The sequence below is a fragment of the Pteropus alecto genome, unplaced genomic scaffold (assembly GCF_000325575.1).
Source record: "Pteropus alecto unplaced genomic scaffold, ASM32557v1 scaffold213, whole genome shotgun sequence".
NCBI lineage: Eukaryota > Metazoa > Chordata > Mammalia > Chiroptera > Pteropodidae > Pteropus > Pteropus alecto.
This window is the reverse complement of record NW_006434829.1, coordinates 5,492,886-5,515,905: the sequence shown is the minus strand read 5'-3', so window position 1 is coordinate 5,515,905 and position 23,020 is coordinate 5,492,886. Positions and strand designations below refer to the sequence as shown.

The following is a 23,020-nucleotide window of genomic DNA, read 5'->3' as shown; positions in this document are numbered from 1 at the left end:
TATAAAAGATTTAACTACGTTATAGATCTTAATGGTGACGCTCTAACTTTAAAACAGCTGTTATTATTTAAATTTAGAACAGCATGCAAGTACAAAAGAAGAAGAGTGCAATGATAACTTCACTCAAACAATGCACTTCGCTATAAAGTTCCCTCAACATTTGGAGGTTCGGCCATTAAAGCTAGCATTATAAATTACCCTGAAGTGCTCCAGCACTCCAACGATATGGAAATACACCTACGGAGTTTCGAGTGTTAAATAAGTTAAGTATCCGAAGTAGAGAACAATTAAGAATTTCAGTTAAAGTTGAGAAACAGCATAACGTCGATGGAGTGTCTACTTATTTTTTTCAGGATACTTTTTACCACAAAAGGTTTCTGGGTAGAAACAGAACCGTGTACGGATGGAGGAGATGGGCGCATGGAGATAAGCACTCGCCAAATGCGTTGAACTCAGACAATAAAAAAACAAAAACAAAAAAAAACAGTTATTGAGAATGTAGGCAAGTCCTGCACTCTCTCTTAGATTTTTTTATCGTGGTAAAATATACATAGAAATGACCACTGGAGCCGTTTTTAGGTGCACAGTTCAGCGGCATCAGAGACGTTCACATTGCTGTGCCGCCATCACCGAGACCCGTCTCCAGAGCCCTTTCATCTTCCCACACTGAAACTCGGTGCCTGTCACACGCCAACTCCATTTCCACCTCTTCCCTCCCCTGGTGTCCTCTGTTCTACCTCCTGTCGCTACAAATGTGACGTCCCTAGGTAACTCATAGAAATGAAATCGTACAGTATTTGCCTTTTCGACATGACAGAAGACAGAGGTGGGAATGCTGAGATGGCTTCCGCACCCCTGACGTGAATATGGGAGACCTGGGAGGGGTATTATTTGAGAACGCTGGTGAGGTAGCTATATTTCTTGGGAATAGGAGAGGTGGACAATGCTTGACATACAGAGGAATCGAGTTAAATCATAGGAAAATGAGTTTCAGGTGTTGGTTACATTATAATAAATGACTTTATAAAATTTAAGATCTAAGATATGGTTTTACTTAGAAAATGATTTGGTTGAAAAACAATAATATTCCTTCTTTTAAAAATGTTTTTAATAATTATAATGATAAATACCTTTTTAAAAAAGTTCTTACATATTAGTCCTTATTGCAAAGTGCCTTATGTTATGTCATTTAACCATTAGACCACCCTATTAAAAAGGGACTAGCTTACAGATGAGGAGACTGAAGTTTGTAAAGTCGCTTACCCAAGGTTATCTAGACCTGATTCTATAGCCCACGTTCTTAATCGTCCTGTCCAGATTGTGTCCCTATGATTAGTGCAATTGGTACCAACTGCCTTTGACCTGCTGGTGTTTCCCAACCACAGTATGTCATGAAGCTTGTCCTAAATCTACACCACATGTGCCCTTATTAGCTCTATACTGACAGATGGCACAGTTTAGTCACATACACCAAATGACTCTTTTACTAAACGAACAAATGAGCAATATATTTCAAAAGAATTAACAAGTATGGAGCAGAAGGGTAGTGTAGAGAAAATGGGCCCTGAACTCACATAGACCGCGGTAAGAGTCTCTGTGCCATCCGTTATGCATCTTAAACAAGTTATTTGACTCCTCACCTGTAGAAAATCTGAAAATGTCTATTTTGTGGTTGTTATGAATATTAAAAGTATAAATGAGAAAGCACTAATATGACATTACGAGAGCTCAATAATTTATTTAATTCTGTAGAAGTCTGCCTCTAGTTCTAGAAGACTCTTGCTATTTATATGTATACTATACTTGATTTGATTTTTAAAATACTTTGTATAGATGTTCTGTTAATTAATTCAAAAATATTTATTGAGAACCTATATTATTCTAAGCTTGGTTCTATAAACCAGACACTTAGAATTGTGGTAGAGATTATGGTAATCTTAAAAGGGACATAGTAATTCTTTTTAAATTCCCCCTCCCCCCCAAAAAAAACCTTTCTAATTTAAGATACAAAGTAATTTCATTTGCGTTACATAGTCTTATAGCAAAACTCAACATGGCCTGTCTTGAAGTCTTCACCTTAGACTTCACCTAGTCTCACACGATGCTCCTAGGTGACCACACCCTCCCCTGGGCTGTGCCCACACATCGTATCTGGGACGATGCTTACCCACTTCAACTGGAGCCCTGATGTCTTCTGAACTCTCGCTGGATATTAACTTCAATGTGTCAACAATGAATTCATCATTTTCCCTCTTCTTTACCCACTGCCTCCACGAAAGCTGGCTCTTTATCATCTCTAACCTGCATTGTTAGCAGCTTCAAACCTCAAAATTATTTTTGCTCCCTTTTGTTCCCTTGTCCACAATTAGTGTTCTTCCACATATTGTTCAGATCTATTCCTTCTCGTCCATTTCTTCCACCCTCATTCCTTCTAACCTACACTATCAAAAGACACTTGATTGTACTTTTATTTATTGAAAGTATAATTATAAAGCCAAAATCCTAATAAGAATATGTCAACAAATAAGGAAAATAAAACAATGGCCTACAGATTGGAAACACTCCATATTCATCCCAACCTTCGAGAAATAGGAAGCCGAGGAGTGCAATAGCTATAGGACCATTGCTCTAATTTCCCACACAAGTGATGCCCAAGATGATGCAACAAAGGCCTCTCCCTTCTATGGAGCAAGAAATGCTGGATGTTCAAGCCGGATTCAGAAAAGGAAGCAGCGCCAGAGATCTGATTGTGAGCACTTGCTGGATACTGGGATATATCTAAGAATTCCAGAAGAAGGTCAGTCTGTGTTGTACAGACTACAGGAAAGCCTCTGACCTCATTGATCGTGAAAAGCCAGGGGCTGCTCTGAAAGAGCTGGGTGTGCCTCAGTGCTTGGCTATCCCGATGTGTAACCTGTTGTGGACAGGAAGCCACTGCCGGGACAGAGCGTGGAGGGACAGGATGGTTTCCTACAGGCACAGGTATCAACAAGGGTGCACTTTATCTCTCTATTTGTTTAAGCTGTACACAGAACATGTCAGGAAAAACTGGGCTAGACTCAGAGGAAGGAGTAAAAACTGGTGAAAGACATATCAGTAACTCAAAACACGGAGATGACATCGTCTTACTGGCAGGAGTGGATGGGAAGCCACTGTCAGGACAGACTATGGAGACAGGCAAAGATGTCAGACAAGGGTGCATTTTATCCATTTGTTAAATCTTTACGAACAACATATAATACAAAAACTGGGCTAGACTCAGAGGAAGGAGGAGTGAAACTGGTAGAAATATCAGTTACTTAAGATACGCAGATGATATCACTTTACTGGCAGAAAGTAGCAATGATCTGAAATGGCCTGTGATGAAAGAAGAAAGTACCCAAGCAGGACTGCATTTAAACATCAAGAAGACAAAAATCGTGACTATAGAAGAAATACGCAACTTTAACAGAGACGACGGAGGCACTGAGATTGTTAGAGATTTCACTTACCCCGGCTCACTCATCAATTCAGATGGAGAAGCAGCCAAGGAATCAAGAGAAGGCTGAGACTCGGAAGGGCAGCAACGGAGAAGTAGGAGAGATCACCAAGAGCAAAGGCGTGTCACGACGCCGAGGCTAAGATCATCCACACCCCTGTGTTCTCGGTTGTTATGTACGGATGTGAAAGCTGGACAGTGACGAAGGCTGATAGGAAACACACCGATTCATTTGAAATAATGGTGCTGGAGGAGAGCTCTGCAGATACCCGGGACCGCCAGAAAGACGGACAAGTGGGGCCTAGAGCAAATTAAACCTGAAACATCGTTGGAGGCAAAAATGACAAAGCGGAAGCTGTCCTCCTTCTGGCGCATCATGAAAGCCACACGTGAGATGGATTGACTCCATCACAGAAGGCATGGGTGGGAGTCTCCAGGGGCTGAGCAGGGCTGTTGAGGACAAGACATTGTGGACATCACTCGTTTACAGTGTCACCAGGAGTCAGAGCTGACTCAATGACATGTAATGGATATAATTATAAAGACTATGGCAAACAAGGGAAATATAATATAATAACTGAATAGAACCTTAGAGTAACGAGAGGCAACATATGCTACTATATTTCATTCCAACCATATTAAAAAATATTTATATATAGGAGGACAAGGATAAAATGCAAAGATGAACACTGTCCAGCTGTTGGTAAGAGGGTGATGGGTGCTGTACTGAAGAGGTCAGAGTGCCTGACATACTCAGAGCCTCTCCAGAGGGAAACATCTCTGGGCAGCCCTACGCAGTACCATGTCACCCCCATTTCTCCCCGCTCTCACCCCCGAGCAGAGCTGGTTAAACTAAGGATGGACCCCTGATCTGACCAGAGGATAGCCTCGTACTCTTTGGGGGAGTCTATCATGAAAAACTGCCTTCCAAAAAAGAGGAGCTGCACTAGAAATCTGAATTAGAAAATGCAGAAAAATAGGGCAGTTAGTAGGGAAAACTTCAACGCAAAGTATGTGGAAAGAAGGCCATGCATGGTGTGAGATATTAATCATGAGGAGCCATAAGCAAGCTGAGGTTACAAGTGCACCAATTCAAAGAGTAAGGAGAAACTATGAGAGAGAGAAGAGAAACAGGTGAAAAGCCTGGCTGGTGGCAGGAACAGAGAGGCCAATACAAAGAGATCCACTGAGTTGTGCTATTGGTGCAGCAGAAGCATAAAGAACCTGGCTCTGCCATTTACCAGCTGTGTAACCTTGGGCAAGTCCTTTAACTCTCTGTGCCTTTATTTGCTCATTTATATAAGGGGGAGTCCCCATCTTAATTGGTGGTCATGAGATGAGGCCATGTGCTAAGCTTCCTGAAGCTTCCCTGAACCAAAATGCTCTCTGGTTATACAGCATCTCTACCTGTTCCAGATAAGGTTACATCCCTGATCCTTGGATTTCCATGACAGCCCACTCCCCTTGTTGTCCTAAATACCCTTTCAATGAAAACCTTTATTTCAAATATAAATGGATTTAATAAAAGAACTAATTACAAACAGATTAATAAGCTTACACGGAGAAACGATATCATCTCTAGAAATACACATAGCCAGTCCCTTTTGTCTCCAAGCTGCTCACTCAAGAAAAGCATTAAGAAAACCAATGATGGGGGGCTGGGAGAATGGGGTGAAAGGTTAAAGAAGTACAAATTAGTAGTCGATGGATGGTCAGGGGGATGGGGAGCACGGCATAGGGAATGCAATCAGCAGTAACGCAATGGTTGGGTGGAGAGCCAGAAGAAAGAACAATTGGGGGGATCATTTTATAAAAGACATAAATGTCTAACCAATGTGCGGTATACCTGAAACTAATAAAATAAAATAATAAAATAAAAAGAAAATCAATGAATTAAAACATAACCATGAAAGTACTTCTTGATGTCCTCAACCTGTACACCTCACTCAAAAATCTTTCCGACACATGTCCTTTCTGATAATCTCTTCATTTTCTTCCTCTTTCTTTATCAGTTAAGAATATGATTCCGATGTTTTTTTCTACAAGTTTTCAAGTTGAGTTATCTTTTGTTCTTCTTGAATTCCTTCACGTGTTTGCCTCATCTCACCTACTAGAGCATGAACTCCAGAGAACAGGGACTTGTCCCTTGCACTTCTTTTGTGATGGCAGCAGTGAGTAATGGAACAGACAGGAGATGTGAAATAAGATGACACAGATGCTAGAGTCAACTCCTAACTCTCTCGCTGCCTCCTTCTCTATTTGTATAAGTCACTAAACCTGTCCCGGAAGTGACGTCTATCTGATTTCAAAGTCCATGTGATTTTTCGTTCGGCTTCGCTGACTGATGGATGGCATTCACGAGGAGCTCTGCGGTTCTATCCTCGGGCACACGCAGCACAGCTCACATCCGAACCTAAAATGCTACGTGGAGAGTGGTAACCACCGCCAATGTCAAATGGCAGAGGCCGCCTGGTCTGGCCTTGCGGAGGGCATTCCTTCCAATGGTTTATCTTCAAAGCAGTGGTTGGAATTCGCTTCCAAGCGATGGTATTTCATCACTTATCATCAGCTATCGCAGTCTGCCCCCAGCAAAGCAAGTTCACTAATCTAAAGTTAACTTGTCACCACTCGTTGGCAGACTTTGAGCTTTTACCTGGCCACAGAAGAATGTGTCTTCATATTTATAGCTCTGACATGCATATGATTTAAAGCAAAAAGCTCATCTGGCTGCACTTGTGATTTTGGCTTAAACTCCTCATTCCCCCCCAAATCTGTGATTTAAAAAAGCAGCGTAAATTAAACAGAAACCTTTGAGGTCACATTACTACTTTCTTTTGCAGAATCATATCAATATAATAATAATAATAATTAATAATAATAATGATAATTTGTTTTCTATAAATTACCCAAGTAAAATATTCAGGATTCTAATTACTACATCTCAGCAAGATAGAATCCTAAAATTATCACAAAGTCAAATTCACTTACTTGACATTTCTGACGCAACTGTCGTAGTTCTTTTATAACTGGGGCTAGAGCTGACTTCTTTTCAGATACCAGTGAATTCAGTTTTTTTACCTGTCATTTAATCAAAATATATGACATCTTAAAAAAAGAATTCAAAAGAACAAAACTGCTAATGCATAAAGATATTTACTCAAGTGTCAAGTGTAAGAGTAAAAAAATTATAAATTACTTGAACGCCAAACAATGGGGAAGTGATTTAGTAAACCTAGATTACTTAGTAAGATAGAATACCATTTAACTATCCAAAACGTCAATCAGGAAGACTACAAACCATCACAGGCCAGTATTTATAATCTAATATCGAATGACAAGTTACAAAGTTACAAAGTTGCCCATATACAACTACAATCATATTGTAGTATGTAAAAAATATGTAATTATGTAGGTTATACAAAATATACACAAGCATGGATTAGGTGATATTCAAATGCTCATTAACCCAAATGGCACAACTAATGACCAATCACGGTGGATGGACACCAGCCACAGAGATAAACAGGGTCTCGGAGGCCTCTGCTGTGCTAAATGCTAATCTTTTTAGGGGTTAGATTATGGTGAAGTCCCAGGGGTTCTGGGTGAGTGGCCAGTAGGGATGAGACAGGCAGAGGTGGGGACTCAGAGTGTAGGGCAGCAGCTATTTACCAATAAGTAAGGGAAAATGTCAACATTTTAATGCCTGAGGCAGCTGTATCAGTGTATTTTGGCAAAGCAGCAGCCTCAAATATGGAAAGATACTAAGGATATAGCCAAAAATGAAATAAATTTATTAGTTAGGGTAGTATAATTTGGGAAAACTTATTTTTCATCTTGAATGTTTCTTTAATGTGTATAACTTTTACACACTTCAAAAAACCACAAAATGTATAAACTATTGTAAGTTGAACAACCTTACTGGAATGGAAAAATTCAAAAGAGATGGATAGAGACAGATAAGAGAACATAAACACTGTATGGAAATTAAAATTAGAATATTTCACTCAAAATAGGACAAACACAAAAATGTCTGCATTCTAGCTACACACACACAAAAAAAAACACTAAAAAATGTGTGATCACCATTTCGGACATGTCATCCAGGGTTCGTCCTTTCATTTCATCGACTTCGCTTTTCAGTGCAGACACTCTCTCTAGCTCTTCTTGAGTGTAACTATATCCAGATATACCCTTTTTCTCCTCAATTGTTTGCTAAAAGTAAAGAATACAAATAGATGTCAAAAATAGGTCCACTAAATGGGTGTCAAAACCTTGATGATTCCACAAGAAGTATACAGAGTTAATACATGACAATAAAGTTGTAAATAAATTAGTTTAGAATACTGAAGGACAATCCTTACAGACTTCAACAATAATTACATACCCTTATATGTTATAAACTTACCCTAAATTTTACCATCTTCAGGTACATAAAAGTATTTCTAATTTTAGACTTTAAAATAATGCTATGCATTCAACACAGAATCTAAAATATAGGATACATTCAACAAATATTTGGTGAATGAATAAATTCTCAAGTGATCCATTGTACTCGCATTCGCTCGCTCATCCAATATTTGTTATATATCTAATGTGCCAAGCACCGTTCTGTCCTAGGCAGTAAACAAGACAGGAAGAGCTTAGGTCTAGTGAGAGTAAACAGGCAGTTTACTCTCAAACAGGTAAAACACAGAGTGTGAGGTGAGGGGGTGGGGTGCAATCCTAAATAAAGGGTGGTCAGAGAAGGTCCTCCTGAGAAGATGACACCTGAGCAAAGTCCCAAAGGAAGTGAGGGAGCGAGCCATGCAGATAGCCAGGAAATCAGCACGTCCAAGAGACATGAGGCAGGAGCATCCCCAGCCCATTCAAGAAACAGCTAGGAAACCGGCGGAGCTGAAGGCAGAGCGAGAATGAGGGGGGCTGGGGCGGGAGCATCCAGGACTTGGCTGGTTTGCTGGACAGTCTCGGTGTATGTCTGTTGTCCTTTGCATTCTCAAGACTGTCTTAGTTTAGATGATAAATTATATTGCCATTTTATCTTTAGGCCAATGAAAGGGCTTGGCCTTATTTTAAATAAGATGGGAGGCCTGTTGGAGGGTTCTGAGTAAAGAACTTCTAAACGATCAGTTTAACATCTGTGCTGAGATCAAACTGCAGAGGGGGCAGGGAAGCCAGGCAGAAGACCATTCTCACAATTCGCGTGAGGGATGACGGCAGCGTGAATCAGGGGGTGGTGGCAGAAGTGACGAAGGGGTTCTGTAGATATTCGGAAGACAGATCCAGTGAGGTATCATGACAGCTTAGATGTGCGGTGGAGGGGAAAGTGAGGGGTAAGGAGCGACTCCCAGGTTTCCGGCCTGAAGAACTGAGAGGACAGAGCTGCCATCTGTTGAGATGAAGACTTGGGAAGACCAGGTTTGAGGGATTAGTGAGGATCAGAAGTTTAGTTTTAGACATTAAAAATTTGAGATGTCTAGTAGATCCCCAATACAGAAGTCAAGACGTGCTATGTACAAGATTGGAAAGTGAGGAGAAATCTGGGCTGGAGATATAAATTTGTGAGTTGTCTACATAGAGAAGGTCTTTAAAGCCATGAGACACGGTAAGATCGAAATGCGGGTAGCGAAGAACCCAATGGCTAAGCCTAGGGAACTCCAACCTTTAGACCTCGGAGAAATGAGAAGAAATCATCCAGGGAGTAGAAGCAGTGATGTTAGTATGGGGAAAAATCCAGGAACTAGAAGACAGGTAAAGAAAATTCTATAGAAAGAGGGAGTCAAACCCTGCTAAGAGGCCAAGTAGGAAAAAAGCGAAGCACTGATCACTGGCTTTAGCGATGGAAATGTACTGGTGACCTCGACCAGACAAATTCCAGGGAAATGGTAGGTGTGAAGATGTGACTGGAGAGGGTTCCAACACGGATGGAAGAACCAAAAGTAAAGAAAGACAAAGACAGAGGGAATAAAAGAAGAGTTGGGAGTTGGGGCTGCCAATGAGACTGGGACTCCTAAGAAAGGAGCCGCGGGACCTACAGCGTATCAGCCCAGAATCCTGTGTGCAACTTCCCGAGGGTTACCAACCCTCAGCGCGCGGAAGCAGGTTAGACTCCCGGAAGCCCAGTGGAAACCAGCACGTGGGGCACGATGCTCAAGAGCTGAGCAAAGATTTTTGCAGTCTCCTCGTGCTCAGGACTTAGAGGCAGGAATCCAAGACTTGTCGAAGTGTCGGGGCCTTGGTAAATGTCCCCGACTGTCACAGGAAAGCCCTGAAGGGGTATGACCTAGGAGTGCAGTCTCTGCCACAGGTACAAGGGAGCAAGGAAAAAACAGAACGATATCAGATCGAAAAACTAGGTCAGCCAGTGGCTGAGCCCAGCAGTAGTACCAGTGCTGGTCCATTCCCGCCTGACATGGGGCTTCTCCAACGGGTGACTGGCTCAGGAACTAACTCCCTGTCGTCCTGACCAAAACTTTCCTGTAACCACTGCAGTCGGAGACTCTCCCTGCCCGACCCTCCTTCCTTCTCCCCCTCGCTTCACAAGGGTCAGGCTTGCATTGGAGCCTGAGGCGTTCCCTACCTCCTCCCGCTCCCTCACCTTCATCCTTCACAAACGCTTCCTCCGATAAACGCCTGCTACACCATACCCTATCTGGTGTCATAGGGATGCTACCCTATCTGGTGTCATAGGGATGTACTAACTGCTACAATGTCACTGGCGTTTGAGAAGTATGGAGGGATAGTAACTACAAGGACTATAGAATCAGGGTTGCTGTTGCTAAGCTCCCCTGATAGTTGACGAGATGAAATGACAGGCTCAAATCCATTAATTAATAATTTAAGGTAAAGTGATAAGGTTGGAGAAGCTCCTTAGGAGCGTTAATGAAACCCTCATTCCCCATGGCTAAAGGGAAGAGGGAGCTGAAAACCAGGCACAGGACTTAACCGTAAGGCTGGCACAAGTTCAGAGAAGGCTGAGTTCACTCCATGGCAGCCAGGGCTCTGACAGGGAAGAGAAAGGGTGCTGAATTCGGGGTGGGGATAACTGGATAGACTCACTTGAGAACCCTGAACCTCCAGATTAACCCACATCCTCTGGTCAGGGGCAAATGGCTTAGCTTATTGGTCAAGGGCCTGGACGAAGCAAGATAGCAATATTGGAAGACTGGGGACAAGGAGGTCTGGGGAAGAGGCCTGTGGTTGGTCCTATGTGAATAGACAGACACTAAGTGCGAAGATCTTTTCATCACATGTTATTGGCCTCCAGAGACTGTCCACAGCAGAAGAGGCACTGAACAACCAAGTGGAAAGGATGATCTGTCCAGTAGCTGTCGGCCAGCCTCTGTCACTGGCCACCCAGTGCTTGGATAATGGGTTCCTGAACAGAATGGCTGTGTTGGCAGAGATGGAGACTAAGGATGGGCAAAACGGCAGGGCTCTCTCTCACTAATGCCCATCTAGCCACTGCCACTGCCACTGCCAAATGTCTGACCTGGCAGCAACAGAGGCCAGTCCTGAGCTCTGGGTATGGAGTCATACTCGAGGAAACCAATCCTCTACTTAGTGGCAGTTTGATAACGTCAGATACTTCCTGCCTGGAAAAGGACCTTTCATCCTGACCCATATTCTGGGTAAGAGTTTGCTTTTCTCGCCCACAGCGCTTCAGCCAGCACCACTACCCAAGGGCTCAGACCACCTTTTGGTTTACTGATGTGGAATCCCACATAATGTCCCTCAGACCGAGGGCCCCACTTTGTGCGGGCATGTGACCATGGGATCAGTCACTGTACCCCGTACCGTGCCGTCCAGCATGTGACGGCCTGACGGAAGAGAGGGGTGACCCCATGAGGGCTCGGCTACATTGCCAGCTGGGAATTGCTGGCCTGTGAAGATGGGTTCTGATCTGCGGGACTGAGTGTCCATCTTACACAAGGCCCATCGTACAGCGCTGTGCTCCAGAGGGACAGGACACGTGGGCCTTAAACCACAGGATGGGAGCGTGAGTGTTGCTGCTCCCAGGATCCCCACTGGCGCACTCAGGAAGTCACTGCCTTTCTCAGCAGCTTTGGCCTCTGTGGCTGTGGACCTTCTGGTTCCCAGAGGGGACATGCTTCTACCAGAAGGCACATTAAGAGGCCCTCTAAATGTCGTGCTCTGCTACCATCTCGTCACTTGGGCTCCTCATGCCAGTGGACCAGCAGGCAAAGAGAAGAGGCATTATATCGGCAGGATGTCATAAGGCTCTACAGATGCTGTTATGTGAGGGGGGTAGACGGGAATATGTTTGACACTCAGGTGACCCATTAGGGCATATCCGGGACGCCCAGGCCCAATTTTAACAGTAAATGAGTAAGTATAGCAACCACAGCCCGATAAGGGCATGGTTATTAGAGTCTCATACCTCTTAAGGATGGGGGACCAAGTCACCCCACCCAGTAAGTCATCTAGACCGGTGGAGATGCGAGCCAAAGGTGAAGGAAATCTAGAATGGCTAGCAGAGGGGGGTGATGCTGGGTACCAATTTCGTCCTTGGGACCAAACGTAGCATGGCGAGTTTTCATTTGTCCCACTAACCCTCCTATCAGTTTCCGCAGAAATTGTGACAAACCAGAATCCTGGAGAAGCTACGCCAGGATTGAAATTTACACCAGGAGTGAATTTAGCATGAGAAGTAAGTAGATCTCAGCAGTGGAGAGGTGGGTTGTGGTGGATGCTGCTGGTGCCGCACTCCGACCTCATCTGCAAGCTGCTCCAGAGAATGGCCTCGCACTCCGGGAGTGGCCTCATCTAGGTGGTTAACCCTGCCACAGGCAACCACCGATTCACTAATATGGAAGTAAAAAGGCCCGCCCCTTTGCCTCAAGGTGAAATCAACGCTTCCAAAGTTCCTCACGGGATTAAAACGAAGCTGACTCCAGTTGGGGCTATGTCCTTGCTTGGCTTTTTCCTGCTGCCCCATCGGTTCCCCTCTCTCCCCTTCCTCTGAAGGCTCTCTCTCCCTCAATACATCGCTGTACAAAGCGTTCCCTTCTACACTCTGCTTCTGGAACCCGACTTAAGAAATATAAAGCAAAAACTGATGGAACGAAAAGGAAAAACAGACAAAGCAATAAACCTAGTTACAGAGATTTTAACACATTTCTCTCAATTACTGATGAAACAAGTAGATGAAAATATCAGTAGAAATATGGAAGCTGTGACTCTCATGGTTCACACACTCGACTGATTGACACATACAGGACGCCATCTCCAACCGCACGTGCAACAATCACCAAGACAGACATACGCCGGGCCGTAATGCAACACTCAATAAATCTCGAAGGGCTGAAATCAGAGCGTGTTCTCCGGTTACAGAGGAAGAAACCTAGAATTCAGTATAAAGGTAACTCGAAATCCCCAAACGTTTGGGTTTAAGCAATGACCCCATAGGTCAAAGAAATCACAATGGAAATTAGAAAATGTTTTGAAACGAACAATAATACAGTTAGTACATATTGATTTAAAAAGTTGGCACTGTTAGAATCTATATTTGAAGCACAGTAAATTCTCAATCTTAAGTTCCCTACGAGCAAACAATATTCGACCACATTAGATAGAAAAGTTCACACTTCCAGCTAACCGCAACTGGTTGAAACTTCATTTACCTCTACCAGATTATGGTTAGTTGGTAAACCAATATCCCAATGAAATAATTTCCCCATGGAAATTATGGGTGAAAGAAAAAAAAAGTTTAACCAAGAAAACTCAGAGGAACTGAAAGCAGCCTTGCTGTTAGAGGGGTTCCTGTGGGTTTAACTCTTTTTCTGACGGCCAAGACACAAGCACCTACGGAAGGAGCCTGCAGGCAGCTTCCATAAGTACCTTTCCTGGGCGTTTCTTTCGAAGCTCCACGAAAGTGGCTGCTTAGGAATTTCTGTCCAGCAGGTGGAATATTTTACAGTCAATCTCTTGGTATGAAAATTTTGCTCATGTTAACTAGCTACCCAAGAGAAAAACCTACTTAGAATTCAGCTTCTATTAATTACCCCGAAGTCAGCATGCATAAAAAGTTAGTGTTTGCTGCTACATTAAAAATAAACAAATCAGCTTATATTACATATCTGTAATTAATCAAAAAAATAATAATTTTGTGGTTTTTCCAGTAAAAACAATGACTTCGTTATAAAGCCATAACCCATAAGCCTTCTGGCATGTGTGCTTTCAGCGCCCCACGATCATACTGTATTACCAGCTGATGTTGAATATTTTCATGGCGTTGCTTAAGAAGTTCTTCTGTCCTCTGCAAGAGACCAAACTCGGCTTTAAATTCAGCTATTATCTGATGCTTCTTTTTGAAAACTGTACTCTTGCTTCGAAGTTTACTGACATATCGTTTGAACTGTAAAAGAACACATTACATAGTCTAATGAGTATCATATATAATGTCAATGTATTAGAAAATTTTTATTTTCTACTGTACAACACATGTGAGATTTGAATTTGGGTGGTGAACACACAATACAATACACAGATGAAGTATTATAGAATTGTACACTTGAAACCTATATAACCTTATTGACCAATGTCACCCCTAATTAAAAATTTTTTAAAAATTAAAACGTAAAAACCCATAAAAAAAAAAGAAAACTTGTAAAGACTAACTACTCAATTAAAATACTTTGTATATGTTTTTATTTTTTGGACCTATCTAAATATTGTAAATCTTTATGTAAAAACTATTCATTTTGAGCTTTACAAATAAGGATTCGGAACTCAACCCTTCAAAAGTGAAAAAGTTAAAAAAAAGAAGAAAATATAAGAGAACAATTCTGGTTGTGGTCTTAATCATGGTATCTCTTATGTGCTGTACTATTTTGGTGGCATTGGATCTACTGGGATTAATCAGGGCCAACCAGAAGAGTCAACACTTGTGGCCACTATTTATCATTTAAGAAATGTACTGTGACTATATGTGCTCAGAATCACCTGAGACACTGGGGTGAAATGCATGCCAAGTGTTAAAAAGCTAAGAATATTCCAAGTCAGTGGGAACCCACAATTGCTTTATTCAGCTAGTTACCTTCTAACGATATTAAAGCTGTAATTACTCTGCTCAAATGAAGACTCCATTTTTAAGTAAGACCATCTAGAGTTTGGAAAAGCGAATGAAACAAATACTTAAAGGAATTCATTTGATAAGCACTATTTATTAACGATTACGTGCTAGGCACTATGCCAGACACTGAGAAGACAACTCCAAACGAGATGCTCACAGGTCCTGCCCTCATCGAGCTTAAGGAAAAGAGGGGGAATGAACACTGAACTGGCGTTCACAACTATGGTGAACGCTATGAAGAAGGAAAGGGGCCCTGAGAATCAATAACAGGGGCTTAACGTGGGTCGGGATGAAGGTAGGAAAGGTGGGGTTGGGATTTAGGGGAGGTAGGTTATGGAGATCTTCTCAAAATAATTATGTTTAAGATGAGATAATTAGAGGCAGGAGAAAAAGGCAGGAAAGAGCATCACAGGTAAAGAAAACAGTAGGTGTAAGAGGCCCCGAGGCACTGGCTCCTTGAAAGTATTGTGAGGCTGAAGGAAATCTCGGAGGCAAATGTGAGAAATTAACGGTATTTCTGAAACGGAACATAATATCTTTAAAAAAATCACTTTCTTTGATGTACTGTTAGTACTAATAATTTTTGGATGTTTTTTACTACATAAGATAACTTTTTCTGCTCTATCCTTTTATTCACTTCATTATAAAGAAAATGTCCATAGTAAGAATCTGGCCTATTAAACACATCACTTGAAAACAAAAGTAAGCTTCCACATTACCTAATATACAATAATTCTTTGAGAATCTTAAGACTTTTTAATGTCTTCTTAAGGCTAATTTGAGGGCAGTTATAATTTTAGTTTTTTATTATTTATTTATTATTTTTAAAAAATTTATTATGGTGACATTGGTTAATGAAATTCAATGGCTTTCAAGTGTACAACTCAACAGTAAGTCATATATACAAATAATTTTATAAATAATAAAAGTAATGAATGTATTACTGAAATTTTAGAAAATGGAAAAATTCAAAGCCACTATCCCAACGCAAGCTCTATTACCAAATTGGTATTTTTCCTTTTAATTTTTAAGGCTAAATCTGAGGTCAGTCATTCTAAATTTGTGAGTCAGTAAAATAGGAAGTATAACATTTCTAAAATTTAAGTACTTTATTTTCTTAAAGACTTGATTCATTCCTGAGTATACAAAGAATGTCCTTAAAAATAGTAAGATTAAAAATTCTTCACATAAAAATAACCTTCTAATTCATAGTTTAGACGTCATTTTAAAACTGACTTAAACTTTGAAAGAAATAAAGAACACACTTAAAGAAAGTTCAAAATATTTTTCTATCCACAATTAAGTTAGTATTAATATTAAGGAATCCAGCCCACATGGCAAATTATCAATAGCTAGATTACAGTAATGGTTTTAAAATTTTAAGTCATACCATTGTACCTAGAATCTAACAACTTGTAATTTTTCCTTTTACAGAATAAATGTGTAAGCCTGACATAACCACAAATTCAGAATCCCTAGAGTAACTGTATGTTCTATTAAAAGTGTCCTGGGCAAAGCGCCCCACATGAAACCAACCCTGCCCATCTGCTATCCTCTGTATCATCTAGGCCAATTTTCCCCTTCTCTATCTTGCTGTGCTCCAGAACTATTTTTAAAAGCTAAAAGCTATAAATGTTTTTGGTGAAAGAACAAAGCCACCAATTACTCAATGTGCTCTATGCTGATTGGTTATTATTCGACATTCATTGGACAAAGTACCTAAGGGAAGGGTAGTCAAGGTCAGATTAATCAGGTTCCACACAATTAAGAGACAGGTGGCCATCAAACCACTCTAAGGGCTCTACTATGTCAAATGAATTAGAGGAAAGAAAGGAAACCTTCTACTGGAAGTTCTTTCTGTTAAAAAAGAGACAACAGGACCAAAAGGAGTCACTTATGCTAGGCCCCATGTCACCAAACGAAGACTTAATACCTAACTTATTTACAGTTTCAGCCTCTCCCAGGAATGGAATCCTAAACCAGTCAATCAGGAATTACCTGGTCAGCATGAATAAGGTCATCTGCCTGCTAGACCCCTTAGTCCCCTAAAGGAAGGTGACCTTGCCACAACCAATCCGCTTTTTGCTAACATAACTTCCTTGTCCCATTTCCTTCTGCCTATAAACGGCTTCCATTTTGTACAGCTCCTCAGGGCTCTTCTCTGTTTGCTAAACGGGATGCTGCCTGATTCAAGAATTGTTGAACAAAGCCAGCAAGATTTTTAAAATTTACTCAGTTGAATTTTGTTTCTCAACACTTCTATCATTTGGATTTTAGATTATTTCTGAATTTTCAAGCTGTAAAAAACCAAACAAACCCATAATGTATATGTTGAAGATAAATCTCCAGACACAGTCTTAATAATTTCTACAGGATATACTTCCAGAAATGGTCAAAAGAAAATAGGGTTTTGATACCTTCTGCCAAACTGCCCTTCAAAGGCTATTTATAGTACTTTTTATAATTGTCAATTTTATAAGTAAAATAGTATCTTATTTTTTATTTGCGTTTCTTTATTAGAGAACTTCATTTTTTTGTTATGTTCATTGTGCATCTGTGGGGATTTTTTTTTTTTTTTTTTTTTAATGACTTGCCTGTTTGGGACCCACTTTTTTATTGAAGTCTTTGACTTTTCCTTTGGATCGGTAACAGTGATTCTCTAACATTTTGGTCTCAGGAACCCTTTATATACTTTAAAAATTACTTAAGATCTCGAAGGGATTTTGTTTATGTAGATTTGCTGGCATGGCAAATTTGAGGGAAAGAATTAAACTTTTAATTAATGGACCCCTTATGGCATAACATATAAAAATCAATTCCAACTGGATTATACTTAAAGACAAAACTAAAAATCTTTTAGAACATAGGAAAATATCACTGATTTTGAGAAAAGCAAGAACTTCTTAAATGAGACACACAAAAATGCACAAACCAAAAGGAGATGATTGATAAACTTATCTTGCTAAAATTAAGAACTTTTTATCATCAAAATATATTTTAAGAGATTAATAATATAAGTCACAAATTGATTTGTATCCAAATATATGTAAATTAAACCTATAGATCAATGAGAAGACAGATAATCTAATAGAAAATTGGATAAAATACTTGAATAGGCACTTCATAGAAGAGAAAACCCAAATTGGCCAATAAACATATTAAAAATGTTCAACCTCATTAGTAATCAAATTAGTAATAGAAATAAAAAACACAGTAAGATACCATTTTAATATCCACCCGATTAGCACAAATAAAACGTGCTTCAATACTAAATGTTGGTGAAGACAGGGAGGAAGTGGAACACCTATACGCCGCTGGGAGTCGGGGTATATAATTCAGAGCGATAGTCTGTAAGACAACGTGGCCTGTCTACTAACACTTTCGCTGTGCTCACCCTACACCCCACCAGCTCTACTCCTAGGAATAGCAGGGTGTCTCAAACTTATCCATGGTGTCAGAACAGTTTTTTAAAATTTCTAATTACTTGTGGACTGGATAATTTATAAAATAATTAAAATGTTTAGACAGTATCAAATAACTATAAATGTTTCTAAATGCTTCCTCTCCATACGGTCGTGGATTAGTAACTAAGAGTTTGTGCACTAGAACTGGTCTCCGTACCACACTTTGAGCAGCACTGCTCCAGACCACAGCTTCCAAAACGGGGTATACTCCAGTACACTCATGTGGCACAAATATGTATTAATCCTGACTTCGCGGCATCTGGACAAGGCATTATAAAGAACTCCCAAGCCAGTCATGCTCAGTTATAAGCAGTCTTGTCCTTTTATCTCAGTATGCTAAACAATGATCATTTTCCGTATGTGTCATATTGTGAAATAGTTAAGAAACACTGCCCTGGAAAAACTCTTGTTCAAGTTCAGTGGGAGACATACTTAAGAATGCTGACAGAAACACTGCAATAGCAAGAAACTGGAAGACAAGTCACAACAAATCATTGTATAGTCACAACAAATCATTGTATAGTCATACATGCAAGAAACTGGAAGACAAGTCACAACAAATCATTGTAGAGTCATACATGAATATTCCTATGTACACAGTGAAAATAAACAAATATAGGTTCAAGAAATAATGTAGAGCTAAGAAAGCAAGTTACAGAATCCACTGAGTATGCTCTCATTAGTACTGCTTAGTAAAACTAAATAATACATCGTTTAGGGATACAAGTATGTGGTCAAACGGTAAATAAAAATTGAATGGAACAGGGGTGAGGCACATAGGGGACATCGAAGATTCTTTTTTTAAGCTGAGTGATAAGTGTATATATATATTTTATGATCTCATTATTCTTTACCCTTTACATATAACACACACACATATATAAACATGCTTTCACCTACACTTACTTAACACAATTTTAAAAAATTAAACATTTAAGAAAGTAAGTAAACATAAAAGAATCAATCTATAAGGTCCTAAATCTAACCAATGAGTTCCAGGAAAAGCAAATGTAAACAACAAAACAAACAAAAGTAGAAACAATTCAAGAAAAATCCCAGACCTGAAGGACATAAGATTCTAAATTTAAAAAGCTGATGGAATGTCCAGCTCAATGAAAGAAAAAAAGTTGTACTTAAGCACATAATCTTAAAAATTTAGAAAATCAGAGGTAAACAGAGGATCTCAAAGTTTCAAGAAGAGGTAAAATAGCAGCAATAACAATAACAGGGCACTGTGAAGGACTGGGAGTCAGAGCAGCCTCAGGTGGCAAAAATGAATACTAGAAGACAAAAGAACAATGCGGGTTAGAGATGATAAAGAGCCAGCTTTCGTGGAGGCAGTGGGTAAAGAAGAGGGAAAATGATGAATTCATTGTTGACACATTGAAGTTAATGTCCAGCGAGAGTTCAGGAGAAGACATCAGGGCTCCAGTTGAAGTGGGTAAGCATCGTCCCAGATACGATGTGTGGGCACAGCCCAGGGGAAAGAAAGACCATGTGGAGTTTTGCTATAAGACTATGTAATGCAAATGAAATTACTTTGTATCTTAAATTAGAAAGGTTTTTTTTTTTTTTGGAATTTAAAAAGAATTACTATGTCCCTTTTAAGATTACCATAAGCTCTACCAGATTTCTAAGTGTCTGGTTTGTAGAACCAAGCTTAGAATAATATAGGTTCTCAATAAATATTTTTGAATTAATTAACAGAACATCTATACAAAGTATTTTAAAAATCAAACCAAGTATAGTATACATATAAATAGCAAGAGTCTTCTAGAACTAGAAGCAGACTTCTACAGAATTAAATAGATTATTATTGAGCTCTCGTAATGTCATATTAGTGCTTTCTCATTTATACTTTTAATATTCATAACAACCACAAAATAGACATTTTCTACAGGTGAGGAAATTGTAGCTTAGAGAAGTCAAATAATAAGTTCGTGCATGTTCTAGAGTTTGTTGCCTTAAATGCTTCAACAACAAACAGCTTGACTGAGCATAAAATTCTTACATCATGCTTTCTTCCCTTGAGAGTTTTTAGAGTCTAGCTCCATAGTCTTCTGGAGTTAAGTGTGACCGTGGAGAGATCTGAAGCCAACCTAATTTTTTTAGTGACTTGATCTTGAAAAGAATGTTGCGTTACCCAGTTGTTGAGTACAGGGTTCACCATGTGTTCATCAGATCAGGCTTCTAAAATGTGTTCTTCAGAGCTTCCCGGTGAATGGGGAGCTGCTGCTTAATAGGGACATCACCATTTGCCCATCACCAACAAAACCGAACTGACAGATTTTATTTTGAATAGACTTTGAGTATTAAAAATTAAATTTACTCATAATTCTTATTGCAATAACTTATGTGAGCAAAAATTCACAAATAATTTCATTTAGAATTTAATCATTAAAAATCCTAGGAACACTACAAGAGATTCACAGAAGCAATTCGGAGAGTTAAGATCAAGGGTTTTGCAGTCAGAGAAACATAATTTCAAATTGTGACTCTACCAGTTAAAGAGACAAAGTTACTTTTTTGTCTACTTTTGTCTCAATTTCTTCAACTAAAAAAAAAAAAGGAGATAACGATACTTAGAGTGATATGAAAGTGTATATAAGGCAGTTAGCACAAACGCCGGGTGTAGCATTCAAAAAATAGAAACTATTGTTGTAATAATTGTGCCATAATGGTTTAATAAAATGAAACAAAATTTTGACTTAAAAGCCTGCAATTATTCAAAACCATAATTGCCATCACTTAGTAGCCAATTCTTAAATATACTTTATTACTGCGTAAAGGATTTTTATAAGCTTTAGGATCAAACATACAATGTTAAACATTATGAAGTAAATGAATATTTGTCTAAAATAAAACTAGACAGTTTTTAAATAAGATCTATAAAATGAACAAAAATTCTATGAAAATTGAATGGACAATGATTAATAATGCCTGTCATTTTGTTTAAATACAGTTAAAGAGTACTTAGAAAATGAGATCATTACTGTTCCTTCTAAATAAGAAAAAAATAAAGAAATGTACTTAGAATAAACAGAAAAGTAAAGATCGAGGTGTGATGGATGCTCTTTAAAACTAAAATAGAATAATCTCTCCTGCAATAATCTATATACAAGTCTACATACTCTGAGTATGTAAAAATTTTGTATATATGACTATACATCAAGATTGATAGAAAATTAAGAAATAAAAATAGCTGTCGTGTTGGGCAGGTAGGGTTATGAATGAATTATTTAAAAATTAAAAAAATTTAAAGAAACTGACATAGGAGACATGCAACAAATCCTTGGAACATTAGGGAAAAAAAGCTTTCTGTAGTGCACTGTAGCAGGTCAATCAGGAAATCTGTCATTACAGTGAACTAGAAAGCTTGTCACTGGGCAGGAAGGCCCATTACAGCAGCTATTACTGGTCGTATGGACCAAAATACATTTGTAATTTAAATTTGTCATTTATGAAAGAGCAGCCATAATTTTGTACACAGAGATCAATAAGATTAACGCTTTATAGTGCTAGCTTCTGGCTTTGAGACCAATTTTAAAGACTCGGCTCCTCTGTGATCAAAATGGAATTTGACAGATGTTCTTTCCCCCTTTATCCATTTAATCTGTTTTAGAACCTTTAATAGTAATGATCAAAATCTAGGCTAGCTTTTTAAATGAGCGAGGCAGCTTATTTCTCTAAGTATGTAACCATTTACAAATGCTTTTAAAGCTTATCTGGAACTCAAAGTTATTCCTGGATTCCAGACCATTCTGGATATTTATGTGGAAACAAGAATCTCTGTTCCTGCTGCAGATTTTCTACCTCAGTATCTGGCAGGAAAACTATTTCCACAGTAATTAGCTGTGAGGACTATATAAGACAACCACATAACATGTAATATTGTCAAGAACCACCAAGATCTATTTTTCTTTTTTGAAAGCACTAATCCCCTTTTACAGAGAAAGAAACCTATAGAGAAATTACTACGACTCACCAAAGTTCAGCAAGTTAGTAAAACTGGACTAGAATGAGTACTTTTGTCCTCAAATCCTGTTGGTCCAATAACCATGCAATTTTCCATTTCTTAATTATACCACATCTTTGTCTGTTATTTCATCAAAGGATTTTTAAGTATAGAAAAGCACAAAAATAGTCCCGCGAGAGTTAAGTGTGAGATGACATGACACCAATTGTTCAAGAGAGGCATGAAAATGCCCAATGGCCGTTTTTTTTTTTTTTTGCCCATTGGTCCATGTCTTGTATTCTGAATTCAGACTTGCAGAAAACCTGAAAATACCATCTTTTCACGTCACGCTTCATGTCATAAATCATTCAGGCTCCCCAAAATCTGGTCTTAGAACTGCTATTTATTTACAGGCAAAAAAAAAAAATGTTTCGAAGTAACCTTTGTTTTCGGCTAAAATGACAGTCTTTTCAAATCACTCATCAGTGATTTGAAATCACTGAAATCACTGATTTCAAATCACTCATCAGTGATTTAGTGCCATACAACTAAACACACGTACAGATACTATTCTAACCTTTTCCAAGTATTACATTTTAAACTTTAAATTAGAAAACCTCACCAAGCCAAGCACAATGTAATTACCTAATATGGTAGTGGATAGTTAACTGCTAATAAGCAATATGATATATGCTGGCAGAAAACTGTCTTAATAGTAACGGTGCACAGGAGCATCCATCTGTGAAACACGGTCACACCATCCGAGGTCTCTGTGCTTCTATTATAAATCAAGTCACCACCATGCAGCTGTTACTATATCTCTAATGGGTTTTTCAACTGCTGTCCAAGCAGTTAAAACTCAAAAAAAAAAAAAAAATTTCTATGAGAAGTTTTCAAATTTTGGGTTAAAACTGTGGCATTACCTAGACCGAATACATAAATACACGACTTCTATCACTTCAGCGAAGTGAGCTAAATTTATTTGATTCTGTTTTGTTTCATCTCTTGGGAAATTTTAGGGGCCTCAGGTC

General features: G+C 39.2%; 1 protein-coding gene across 6 annotated transcripts in view; it reads right to left on the bottom strand.

Annotated features, from left to right (window-relative positions):
• IFT81 (intraflagellar transport 81) overlaps positions 1-23,020 on the bottom strand; it is a 68,498-nt gene that overhangs the window by 16,609 nt on the left and 28,869 nt on the right. For all 6 annotated transcript variants that reach the window (XM_015587993.2, XM_006910019.3, XM_015587996.2 and 3 more), the window contains 3 exons: positions 13,704-13,853; positions 7,562-7,690; positions 6,467-6,556 (listed from right to left, as the gene is read on the bottom strand). In XM_015587993.2, the coding sequence (XP_015443479.1) occupies positions 6,467-6,556; positions 7,562-7,690; positions 13,704-13,853 (369 nt within the window). The remainder of the gene's footprint in view (positions 1-6,466; positions 6,557-7,561; positions 7,691-13,703; positions 13,854-23,020) is intronic.